This window comes from Pelodiscus sinensis, chromosome 19 (genome assembly GCF_049634645.1).
Source record: "Pelodiscus sinensis isolate JC-2024 chromosome 19, ASM4963464v1, whole genome shotgun sequence".
In the NCBI taxonomy this organism is placed as follows: Eukaryota; Metazoa; Chordata; order Testudines; family Trionychidae; genus Pelodiscus; species Pelodiscus sinensis.
In genome coordinates, this window is record NC_134729.1 from 28,953,328 (window position 1) to 28,966,000 (window position 12,673).

A 12,673-nucleotide genomic window follows, 5' to 3' on the forward strand; every position below is an offset into this window, starting at 1 on the left:
CCTGTGGTCCACGGACGCCTGGTGGTGGGCGACAGTACTGCGGGGGTCCATGGAAAGTTTAAAAAGTAAGGATTCTTTTTTTTTCCTTTTCTCCCCCAGGGAGGGGGGATCCATGAAATTTCAATAGATTGGAAAGGGGTCTATATGCTCAAAACGGTTGGGAGCCACTGCTCTGCTCCTTCACTTCGGGACAGTAAAAGGCTAGATCTCTTTAGCTGAAAAGTTTATGCTTCTTCCACCCTCCAATTTAACGTGGCCAATTATGCAGCCCTCCTTAGTAAATACAATCATGAGAATTCTTCCAAATTCAGTGATTTTTATGAATGACATTCCCAAGGCAAAGAAACAACAGCTTGAAGCGGTCATAGCAAAGGCCAGACAATCTCACGCACGGCTCGACACGCTGCTTTTGATGGTGCTGATGTAACCCACACACCTAGGCTATGTCTACACTCGCGGCTTCTTGTGCAAGTATGGCCGTTCTTGTGCAAGAATCTGCAGAGCGTCTACACTGCCCGCCCGCTCTTGCGCAAGGAAATGTACAGTACGGCGTGGTAAGAGAGGGCTTCTTGCGCAAGAGCTACGCTCTTTTTTAACAGGTGTGGACGCTCAGCAGGGATGTCTTGCGCAAGAGTTACGCTCTTTTAACAGGTGTAAGCCCTCTTGCGCAGGAGCTCTTGTGCAAGAGGGCAGTGTGGACGCTCAGTAGGGATTTCTTGTGCAAGAAAGCCCTATGGCTAAAATGGCCGTTGGAGCTTTCTTGCACAAGAGGGCGTCCACGCTGCCATGGGAGCTCTTGCGCAAAAGCACAGCTCGCACATGGCAGTGTGGGCATTTTCTTGCACAAGAACCCTTGCGCAAGATGTTCTTGTGCAAGAAGCCGCGAGTGTAGACATAGCCCTAGTGTGGTGCACTGACCAATGCAGTGGCACTTAGACCACTTGTAGCAACAGATAAGAGCGAGAGACTTTGACAGCCTGGGCTGAGAGCCAGCTGACTTTTAGCTCAAATGATAGAGGCTCCTACACTAAGCTCCAGAGGTCCTAAGTTCGAATCCGTAGGGGGGTGGTTACACCGACACAGCGGCGAAGTCCACAGCTATGAGATGCAGTCCGTGGCAGGGGATCTTCCATTCGCCAGAGAGAAGCTCTTTGCCACAAACACCAAAGAGGTCCTCCATGGTATGAAGGACTCCCAAGGCAACACTCAGATCCCTCGGTATCCACACACGGCGTCAGCAGATAGTACAGATACCCGCCGTGCCCTGGACTGCGGTATCCTGCATCTCGCAACAACCACACAAGCAGAATCAGCCGCAGAGAAACAGAAACTGGTCTCCGCGCTGACGTCCAGCTTCAGCCAACCCACCGCAACCCCCTCAATCTCACCAGCAGATGTGCGAATTAGGGTATGGAAAACCAACCCCCGCTCCAGCTGCATCACCGTCTTTCAGACTGTTTGGTCACCATCTCCTCCCGTTGTTCGACAATGGGCAAGCCATCAGCTCAGACAACACGATCAGGCTACACCGGGGCGGACAATCATTTTTTTGCCTGGGGGCCACTTCAGAAATGTCTGAAGGGGCGGGGCCAGGATACTGCTGGGCTCCCCACCCCCAGGCCATGCCTTTGCCCACCTGCTCCTCCTTCCCCCAGGTGCCCATGCCCCTGGCTGGCAGGAGACTTCCCACGCTCCCTTGCCCCCAGGCCAATCAGGGGAGCACGCAAAGTCTTCTCCTGCCCTGCCAGTGTGCGCGGCACTTCTAAGCACTGCGTGCTGCTCTCAGGGCGGGGACAGAGCGGAGGAAACTTTGTATGCTCCCCCGCCCCCTGCCCCTGATTGGCCTGGGGCCGGGGGAGCACACGAAGCCTCCTCCAGCCCTCTCAGGAGTGCCAGGTGCTTCCACGCGCCACCTGCTCCTGGCAGGGTGGAGGAAACTTCCGTGCGCTCCCCACCCCCAGGCCCTAATTGGCCTGGGGGTAGGGGAGCTGCAGGGGCTGCACTATCCCCTTCAAGTCCGTATCCCCAGCCTGTCCCTCTGCACAGGTAGCTAGCCCAATAGACTTTCTCAACCCATTGCTCCACCAGGAGGTTCAACGTCTCCTCCACCCGGGAGCCACAGAATCCGTCCCGACCCGATGCAAAGGGAGAAGGTTCTGTTCTCGTTGCTTTCTCACTGAAAGGAAGAGCAGGGGATGGCGCCCAGTTCTTGAGCTCAGAGCTCTTAACAAATCTGTTTAAAAACCAGAAGTTTAAAATGGTGGCCCTCACATCTGTTATCCCTGCAGGGAGATTGGTTTTCATCCCTAGTCCTTCAGGATGCATAATTCCATGTTTCCATACACCCAGCCCCGGATCAATTCTCCGGTTGATCCTAGGCCCCAATCACAGCCAGTACAAGGTCTTGCCTTTTGCCCTTTCTACGGCACCAAGAGGTTTTTTCAGAATCCGGGGGATAGTGACTTGACACCTCAGAGAGAGGGGCATCATTACTTGTCCTTACCTGGACCGCTGCCTTCTGCAAGCGTATTCCATGCGGGATTCCCCACGAAGCACCTTCCTCGCCATCCGACGTTTCCACTCCCTTGGCTTGCAAACAAACGAAACAATATCAACCTTCACTCCAATCCAAAACCTACAATTCGTGGGCACTCCGCTTGACGCAGCCACTGCCACTGCTTCTCTGCCCACGACTGTCTCCAGTTACTGGGCCGCCTGGCAGTGCGGTTTTCCCGAACGCACGTCTCTTTCTGCGGTGCTCGCAGGGATGGCTGAGTCCGGTCTGCAGGCCGAGCTTACGCCTTTGCACCAAGCGCCTTTCCATCCCCCGACGGTCAAATGCTGCCTCACATGGTGGACACTTTGCTCGGGGGTCCCGTTCACGTTACAGGATCCCTCCATGGCTATCGCCACAGATGCCTTCCTTGCTGGATGAGGAGCACAGCTGAGGGACCATCCTGCCTAGGGTCTGTGGTCCACTGCAGAGCGAGAACCACAGAGATATGTACTTCATTCTGATGTGCCTGCAGCCTATTTCTTCCTCCCATCAGCAGCAAGCGTGTCCGAGTGTACACCGACAACGTCACCTACATGTTTTATATAAACAGGCAAGGCCGGGCCGAGCCCACAGCCTCTGCAGGGTCTACTACGCTCTGAAACTGGTACGTCCAGCACAGAATAACAAGATCTGCTTTTCACTGTCCCATAGTTCTCAAAACTACTGCAGATGCCCTCAGCAGAGCATGAATGGGAGGCCAGCGATGCCGTTATCAACCCCATATTCAACCGATGAGGTTCACCCCAGGATCGATCTTTCTGCCACTTACAGCAACAGGAAGTGCCGGGATTTCTGCTCCACAGCAAACAATCTCAGTGAGCGGCACTCCTAATCAAATGGGATTACGGTCTCCGATACACTTCCCATCAATATCACACTTCAACAGAGTAGTGCGAAAAATACAGAGGGACAGAGCTGCAGCCATACTCCTAGTCCCCTTCTGACTCAGGCAACATGGTACCCTGAGCTGCTAATGGCTTTAAATCTAAAAGCAAGCCAAAAAGGGTCTGTTAGTGCAAATGACTTAGCTAGCAGCTGCAAATAATAAATATACTTGCTCAGCAAACAAACTACCTACAGTCAAAAAAAGTTTAAATTCTAATTCTCCAAAAAAAGTAAAGAAATCAAACCTAAAAATAAAAAAATAACCCTAAGTGTAAAAAAAAAAAAAAAAAAAAAAAAGTATATGCAAAGTACTAAAATCTAAAAACAAATATAAAAGGGGGTCTAAAAAAGATTTTAATACCCCTACCTTTTAATTTATCCAAGCCCCCAAAACATAATTAAAGCCTTGGAAACTTTTAACTTTAGGAAGGCGTTAAAACACACACATTAGCCTAAAAAATAAGTTGTCTAAATAAAAAGCATAGCATAACAAAATATTTAAATACCCATTTGTAAAATATTTTCATGCTAGTGGTATTGATTAAAACTAAAATGTAATGTTCACAAGTAACCCTGTAACAATGTATAATGTTTTCCATTAAAAGCATTTTCGGAAAAGCCAATCTAGACGTGGTTTTCCGCAAAAAAGCCCCGATTGCCATTTTCGCGATCAGGTCTTATTTGCAGAAAACGCTACTGTGCTGTCTACACTGGCCCTTTTGCGCAAAAGTCTTTCTGAAAAAGACTTTTGCCTGAACGGGAGCAGCATAGTATTTCTGCAAGAACACTGACGATCTTACATGAGATCGTCAGTGCTCTTGTGGAAATTCAAGTGGCCAGCGTAGACAGCTGGCAAGTTTTTCCGCAAAATCATGTGATTTTGTGGAAAAACTTGCGTGTCTAGACACAGTCCAAGAGTGAAAGCATAACGGGCAGTGCGTGCTTTGGAGGAACAGCCAAAGGGAGGTACCAAACGTGTCATTAGTGCGTAAGAGGATTCGTACTGTGGGTATCATAGATTGGTCATTTCTGTCTATAAATATTGAGGTACCTCAACTTCATTCTTTGGCCAGCCTACGGGGCGATAGTATGGATTTCACTATTGATTGAGCCATGTCCATTGTCCTGGGTACAAATAGGTAGGGGCTTAGAGGCCATCTGGCTACCGACGACCACCAATGTGCTTCATTGGACAATAAACCTGACTTGGGTGCCGTTGTTGCTTACCTGAGTGTGGTCTTTGGGGCTCTCGTGAAGTCTATTGGGCTAGCTACCTGTGCAGAGCTGCCATGATATACTGAGGGAGCGTATGAAAATGCAGGCAGCTAAACGTTTATCATCACTGATGGAGCCGGAGACCTGTCAGGACACCACACCAGTGAATCCTGAATTGCCTGGCTCGCTGTCTGGAACGACGACACCTGCCTTTATGCTGGGTATACTAGCACCCCGCCACACGGGTTCTGCGCTGACTGTGAGCACCGCAGTCAGTACAGGGCCGTGGGGGACGTGTGCCTTAGATAACCTGCCTGGTGAAGGTCCCTCAAACACGTTTCATGAGGTTCTCCGCGTGTGCTGGGGACTCTCTTGGCCTGTTCGTTTGTTCTGTGTGTACAGTGCCTGGCACGGTGGGCTCTGGTGTACGCCTGGGGCCGCCAGGCACTGCTACAGTACAGTTGATTACAAATGCTTTGGGTTAAATCAGAGGGTGGGAAGGTGCAGAGAACACGGGCTGCTCTGCCTGTGTGACGGGGCGGGAAGGCTGGAAACAAGCCTGGTCTCTCGTTCTACAATGTGTGAATTTAGTTTCGAAAGGTTATTGAGGCGCAGTTGGTACAAGCACAAATAGCAGGCTGTAGTGGGCCTGTAGCTACAGGAAATGTACCCCCCCCCCCCCCCCGGGAGGTTGTGTTCTGCTGGGCTGTGTCTAGACTGGCCAGTTTTTCCGAAAACCTTGCCAGCTGTCTACACTGGCCGCTTGAATTTCCACAAAAGCACTGACTTCCTACTGTAAGAAATCAGTGCTTCTTGTGGAAATACTATTCTGCTCCCGTTCCGGCAAAAGTCCCTTTTGCGCAAAGTTTTTGCACAAAAGGGCCAGTGTAGACAGCTCAGATTTGTTTTCCGCAAAAAAGCCCCGATCGTGAAAATGGCGATCGGGGCTTTTTTGCAGAAAAGTGCGTCTAGATTGTCACGGACGCTTTTCCACAAAAAGTGCTTTTGCAGAAGAGCGTCCGTGCCAATCTAGATGTGCTTTTCCGAAAATGCTTTTAACGGAAAACTTTTCCGTTAAAAGCATTTCCGGAAAATCATGCCAGTCTACACGTAGCCCTGGTGTTTTGGAGGCTCCAGCTGAGATCAAGGCCCCGCTCTACACTCAGGAAGAAACGTTCCTTGCCGTAAAGAGCTTGCTGTCAAAATAGACAACAGGTGGGAGGGGAAACTGAGGCATGGGAAGTGATTTCTCCAAGGTCACTCAGCAGGCTGGTGGCAGGGCTGGTATCAACACCCAGATCTTCTGAGTCCCAGGCCGATGCTTCGTCCACTGGACCGGTGGCTCTCCACCTTTCTAGGCTACTGGTGCCCCTTTTAAGGGTCTGATTTGTCTTTGCCGACCCTCAAGCTTCACCTCCTGTGAAGATGACCTGCTTACGAAACCAGCTGTGAAAATACGAGTGTGTCACCGCGCACAGTGACTGAAAAGTGGCCATAGAATTACAGACTCGATCCATTGAAACAGACATTGTCTAGAGCAGCATAAGCCAGTCATGGTCTGCGGGACGTTAGTTTGTATTGACTTTGCTAGCGCTTTTTATGTGCCCTGTTGTAAACCTAGGCAAAGATCCAGGTGCGTTGATGAAGATCCCTGCGTATCTCTAGGGTACACCCCACCCCCCCCCGGCCAAGAACCACTGTTCTAGACCACCCTGCCTGTCCTCAGACCGGCCCCCTAATTAACACAGCCCCTCCCCGGGGCTCCTCAGGGACACTTTCCCTGTCCTCCTTTTTGCATTCTTCCTAGAGGCAGACACACGTGAATTTTTTAGACCAAAAGCAAAGGAAGAAGGGAGGAAATCTTCCTAGAGCGAAGACTCTCCCAGGGTGTGTCTGGACAGAAGGGTCATACTGGAGCCACGTCTGGTGGTAGCAAGGGGACTGAAGAAAGAAGAGGCGAGGAGAGGTGGCAGGTCTGACTCCTCCCACCCCGGAGCGGAATGGATTTTCTTACCTGTACCATTGTGGAGGGGCTGTGCGACAGATCACCTTCATGTTGGTGCCCATAACAAAATCCAGGTGGGGGCCAAGGGGTTCTGAGTGCGGGAGGGGCAGAGGGGTGGGGTGCAGGAGTGTGAGGGCTCTGGCTGGAGGTGTGAGCTCGGGGGGGGGGGATGCTTTTGGAGTGCAGACAGCAAGGAAGAGCTCTTTTCCTCAGCTCAGTGCTTCTCCGAGCTCGGCGTCAGCTGCCCCAATAGAGGAAGCCTTGGGAATTAAAAAACCAAACTGGTCACTTCTCTGCACCTCCTCGAACTCACCCCGAGACAAAGGGACTCTTGGGCCTGTTTCCTTCTCTCCAAGGCGAAGGCCATCGCCTACAGCTGCTGTAACTCTTCATCTTTCCCCACCTCTCTACGCAGTGCGCGCCCGCACACGCCCCTGTTCCCTCTTGGTTCCCCTCCTGCATTTGAACTCCTTCCTAAGGAGCTGTCTGGGAGGGGCCATCTGTGGGGTGGCCCTGAGCCCCGGTTGGGGTCCAGAGGGCCTGCCCCAGCAGCCGTGTTTCGGGCTAGCTCTACCGTGCTCCAGCACTCAGGTGTAAGTTCCTGCCTGGGACGTGTGAGGCCTCCCCCTCCAAAGGTTTCCCTGCTGTGGTCGCGTGTGAATTCAGTGGAAACTGTTGCACCGTGTCAGGTCTGTTGGCTTCCCGGCCCTCCTTCCAACCTGGGCAGCAAGGTGCGTTTGGTTCCCAGCTTACACACGGGACTTAACGGGTGTCGCTTTTCTGTCTCCCTCCATCCCAGGCTGTAAGATCAAAGCCCTGCGTGCTAAAACCAACACCTACATCAAGACGCCCGTCAGAGGGGAGGAGCCCATCTTCATCGTGACCGGGAGGAAAGAGGATGTGGAAATGGCCAAGAGGGAGATTCTCTCGGCCGCCGAACACTTCTCCATGATTCGAGCAACACGCAACAAGGTCAACGGGCTGACGGGCACCGTGCCGGGTCCCCCTAATCTGCCGGGGCAGACCACCATCCAGGTGAGAGTCCCCTACCGGGTGGTGGGCCTGGTGGTGGGACCCAAGGGAGCCACCATCAAGAGGATCCAGCAGCAGACGCACACGTACATCGTCACCCCCAGCCGAGACAAAGAGCCCGTCTTCGAGGTGACGGGGATGCCCGAGAACGTGGACCGGGCCCGGGAGGAGATCGAAGCCCACATCACCATGAGGACAGGCTCCTTCATCGACATCAACGCCGACAACGACTTCCACTCCAACGGCACCGACGTCTGCCTCGACCTGCTGGGCAGCACGGCCAGCTTGTGGGCCAAAGCCCCCAACCCCGCCCGCAGGCCCTCGGCCGGCCTTCGCCACGACAGCCTCAGCTCCCTGGGCAGCGCCTCCACCGAGTCCTACTACGGCGGCCGGGTGGCTGACGCCAGCCCCACCAGCCCGTACAACACTAGCAGCGGCTTCTCCTTCAGCGAGCCCCCGGCGCCGCTGCCGCTCAGCTCCGAAGACGGTGACTTCGGCTTCGATTTCCTGGCCCTGGACCTCACCACGCCCACCACCATCTGGTCCCCCCTGGAGCGCCCCAACCCCCTGCAGGCCTTCAGCAGCTGCTCCTCCATCAACGGCTCGCAGCGACGCAACAGCAGCATCAGCGGCACGGCCACGCCCCGGCATTCCCCGACCCTGCCGGAGAGCGGCGTGGCCCTGGAGCACCCCCTCGCCCGCCGCATCCAGAGCGACCCGGTCAGCACCTTGTCTTGGCTGCCCACCCAGGGCTCGCTCTCCTCCTTCTCCAACAGCACAGGCTACTCCTCCTCCTCCTCCCTGCCCGGCAGCATCTCCGGCACCTCCGGCTCCCCCACAGATTCCAGCAGCTCCGACGGGCACCGGAAGAGCTCCCGGGAGTGCATGGTGTGCTTCGAAAGCGAGGTCATTGCCGCCCTGGTGCCCTGTGGCCACAACCTCTTCTGCATGGAGTGCGCCATTCGCATCTGCGGCAAAGCCGAGCCGGAGTGCCCGGCCTGCCACACCCCGGCCACTCAAGCCATCCACATCTTCTCATAGCTGTCCATCCCGAGTCCGATGAGCTGGGCAGCCGCCCCCACCCTCACCCCTCTCCCTACAACACAGCTTTTTAAGAACTTTTAACTGTTTAAATCAACCTTTTTATTTAAGGGATGGGATTGGGGCTGCGGGGGTGGGGGTCGGGTGAAAGACGATGCTTCTTGCTGGATAGAACGCTGGAGAGGAAGATCACGGGGAGGGCGGGGGGAGCAGAGGAAAAAAGACAGGAACGAGGGGGGTGAAATTACAGAGGGGAGAAAAAAATCAAATGTTTACAGAATAGCTTTAACTCTTAACCCAGGTGTGGAGTTCTGGGGAGGAGAAAGAGCAGCTGTTCTTCACCAGTTCTTTCCAAATAACAGTATTCAGTTTGCAAAGTGAAATAAACAGAAAGAAAAGGTCCGGTTGCACTTTTTATTTTAGGACACACAAGGGTTGTCTTTATTTTTTTAAAAGCATTTTATTATTATTATAACATTTTGGGTTTTTTGTATGTAGTTATTTTTGGACGGTTCTCGATGGTTCTATAAATAATATCTATATATATTTTTTTTTGTAACACAATTTTGTCTTCTATTTTGCCAATGTGAAAGCTGCCCACAATGCATCGTGAAGGACAGGTGAATTGACGGGGGCTGGAGGGAAGAAGAGGGGTGCAGTTAAGCATGTCATGTCACACAAAAAAGATGATTTCAATCGCCTCCTTGGTTTTGGGATTTTTTTTTAGTTTTATTTTTTTATTTTTTACCTCTTATGTATATGTAGGGAATTTATAGGAAAATATGTACTTTATTGAATAAATTTTAAGAACTAAAATATATTTTATTTTAAAAGAAAATAACGGACCTTTAACCTTACATGGCTAAAGTACTGATTATATATTTGCTGAGCTGACTTGACGGTTATGAAATTGTATCAAGAGTTTTATTTTTTGACGTCAAAGCCTTCTTAATAAAGACTTTTTACTATATATGAATGTACACTGTCTCTCAGGTGTGCTGCTTTTTGCAAGGTCTCACTGTTAACTGTTACCTGCCCACGGCGCAGCAGAGAAACACGGACATGATGCAACCAGACAGCGACCGTTCTCTCTGCTGTGGCGTTCTTCGAAGAGCAGCAGGTTCCGTTTCAGGTTTTTCCAAAACCATTCAGACAGCACAGTGCGTGTTGACTTTTCTTTGCCACATCCCAGTTTTGACAAACTGCTCACCAACTACCTAACACTGCTTCTGCGGTCAGAAGCGCTTCTTCTCTACTCCCAACCTTAAAATGCTAGGGGGTGTTAGACAGCTGCTGTACCTCACCCGAGACGTGGCAGCCTTTCCGCCGTGTGGTTTAGCATGCTTGGATGTGCGAGACCTGCTTCCCGGGGGCGCTAGCCCCTGCCCTCAGCATGCGGGAACCTTCTGTCTCAAACAAACTTGTGATATGCCTTCTAGAGCCTACACTTGCCTAACCAGATGCTGTCTTGTCTGAAGGTTTGGGCCACGACCCTTTCTTGCAGCACTGAACAGCCAGGTCAGCTGTGTGACCCTTGGTTCATACGAGCATTCTAGCCATTTGTCCCCTTTGTCCCCATTTTTGCGATCGGGGCTTTTTGGCGGAAAACAAATCAGAGCTGTCTACACTGGCCCTTTTGTGCAAAAGGGACTTTTGCCCGAACGGGAGGAGCATCATATTTCCGCAAGAAGCCCTGATTTCAGACAGTAGGAAGTCAGTGCTTTTGTGGAAATTCAAGCGGCCAGTGTAGACAGCTGGCAAGTTTTTCCGGAAAAGCAGCTGATTTTCCGGAAAAACTGGCCAGTCTAGACACAGCCCAGGTGAATTCTTTGGTCTAGTCTCACGGCGGCCTCTCCAGACAGCATGTTCCTTCATGTGGCGGGGGTGAGCTCGCTGCCTTTGCGGCCCTGATTAGCTGGTGGCTCCCTGGTCGAATAGACTCACGTTGTAAGTGGTCAGCCAGGCCGATAAGTGTCTCGTGCCCCTAACTGCACACACCAGCTTCTGGTGACCTGTCTTCATTTACATGGGAGCAGTTTTCAGCCTAGAGACCAAACTCCTCCATCTGTGCCTCGTGCCGGGATGGGCCCAGTGATGCTTTCCGGCCTGTGGGGAGAGCCCTCGCATGCATCCGACCCAGGGGATCCCTGTAAACCCCTCTGCACCCAGCGTGCTCCCTGCCCACTGACATGGCAGGGTGTACAGGGTGCAGTGGCTTGAGGCCGATCTTGCTGGAGGAGGGAAGGATGGGCTGTGAGAGCATGGCTCCCGCCAGGGAGAATGGCTTTTGGCAGTGCTGTAAAACCCCGACTCTGCTGTATCGTAGGGTCTCCCAGCAGTGGGGAATGATGGCAAAGCCAGCTTGGCCGTGTGTTCAGCTCTGCCCTGCAACTTGTCTGGGGGGAGGGAATGGTGTTGACCCTGATGCAACATTGACTCTACTGTGCAGTCCCCAAAAGGGGCATTAAACTCCGACTTCCCTACTGGCCACGAGGGCTGTAAAATCCCATTCAGCCCCTTCAACGTTACATTCAGCTGGTAAACCACTTAAACAGGATCCCCTGGGCGGGGGCCCGGCTGAGCTGGAGCGACCCCCCGCCCGCAATGCTCCAGCCAGACCAGGCCTGCTGTGAGTAGGGGCTGCTTGGGCTGGGCGGGGACTGGTTGTCTGGCAAGCATCCAGTGACATCCTAGCCACCAGTAAGAATGGGGCACGAACCCCGTAGTTTCATTGCACAGAGAACACCTCTTGGCTGGGCAGCACCAGCCAGCACGTTCTGGGCCTGGAGGGATGGTTGACTGGATCTTCCTGGCCTGGAATCAATCGGCTTATGATGGCTGGTCCTCCAGGCCTACCCATTGGGCCCCAAAAAGCTCTACAGGTGCCAAGCAGGGAAGCCCCTCCCCCCTCTGCAGTTCCCAAGGGCCTTGTCCATCTCTCTTCCTCATCCTGGTCCTGGCTACCTACTGCAAAGCTGCCAGGCCGCCCGCGTGTGGGCACCAGCTGCCTCGGGGGGCAGGGAGAGTCTGATGTTGCTGAGCAGCAGTTACCTTGCAGCAGGTACAGGATTGTTTTGTGTGAAAAGGGCGTTTTTCCACCAGAAAACTCCCCCCAGTGGAAATGCCTCAGCTATTTCTGCAGCCTTCTGTGCGGGATCGGAAAGGGCGTTGGTGCAGGAGATGTTAGTACGCAGGAGAGCTCCCCCTCCCCTCCCCCCGCCTTCGGCGCCTCCTGGTGTTTCTAAGAGACCAGCCCAGAATTATCCGGGGGCAATTCCTGTTTCTGTTCAGCTTCCACCAGGTGCCCAACTTCGCTCCAAAAGTGGGTGCACAGCTTCCATGGGCTCCTGAAGAACGTTTTCTTTCCCTGCTGCGACAAGGGGGGCCGGCGCAGGAATATTACCAAGTCTTAGCCAAAAGGGAGGCTCTGCTCAGCGAGTCGGCCCCCCTGCAAAACATGCCTGGCGCCTGCCGGCCTCTCCTTCCTGCGCCCCGCACGATAACGATAGCGCAACTAGTGCCTGTGCACGCGTGAACTGCGTCCAGTGCCTTTCTGTGAAAGGGCTCGATCTACTCGCACAGCCTCTGTCCTGGGGATGAGGTGAGTGTTCGCCCCATTTTGCAGCCTTCCGTGAGGCAGGGCCGGTCCTAGCCAATTGGTGGCCCCAGGCGACCGCCCAGCTCGCCTGTAGGATTGCAAGTGGTTTCCAAAAAAAAACAAAGGAAAAATTTGTCAAGCAAAAAGAAAAAAAAGGGTCAGGGAGTAACCAGGGAAATCTGGGGGGAGGAGCCGCCCAGTACCTGACTTAGGTTGACAGTGGGAGTTAGTGGTGGAGCTGGGGACAGACCAGACGTCAGGGCTCCGTCCTGCAACCCGCATGTCCGGCACGAAGATGTTACCGTGCAATACCGAGGCCTGATGTGGGTGGTACCCCAGC

At 53.1% G+C, this 12,673-nt stretch overlaps 1 protein-coding gene across 1 annotated transcript in view; it reads left to right on the top strand.

The window, feature by feature from the left end:
- The window catches only part of MEX3D (mex-3 RNA binding family member D), a 33,264-nt gene extending 23,547 nt beyond the window's left edge, over nucleotides 1-9,717 (top strand). Inside the window, exon 2 of the mRNA XM_075903262.1 lies at nucleotides 7,462-9,717. Within this exon, the coding sequence (XP_075759377.1) occupies nucleotides 7,462-8,735 (1,274 nt within the window). The 3' untranslated portion in view covers nucleotides 8,736-9,717. The remainder of the gene's footprint in view (nucleotides 1-7,461) is intronic.
- Nucleotides 9,718-12,673: the final 2,956 nt, after the last annotated feature.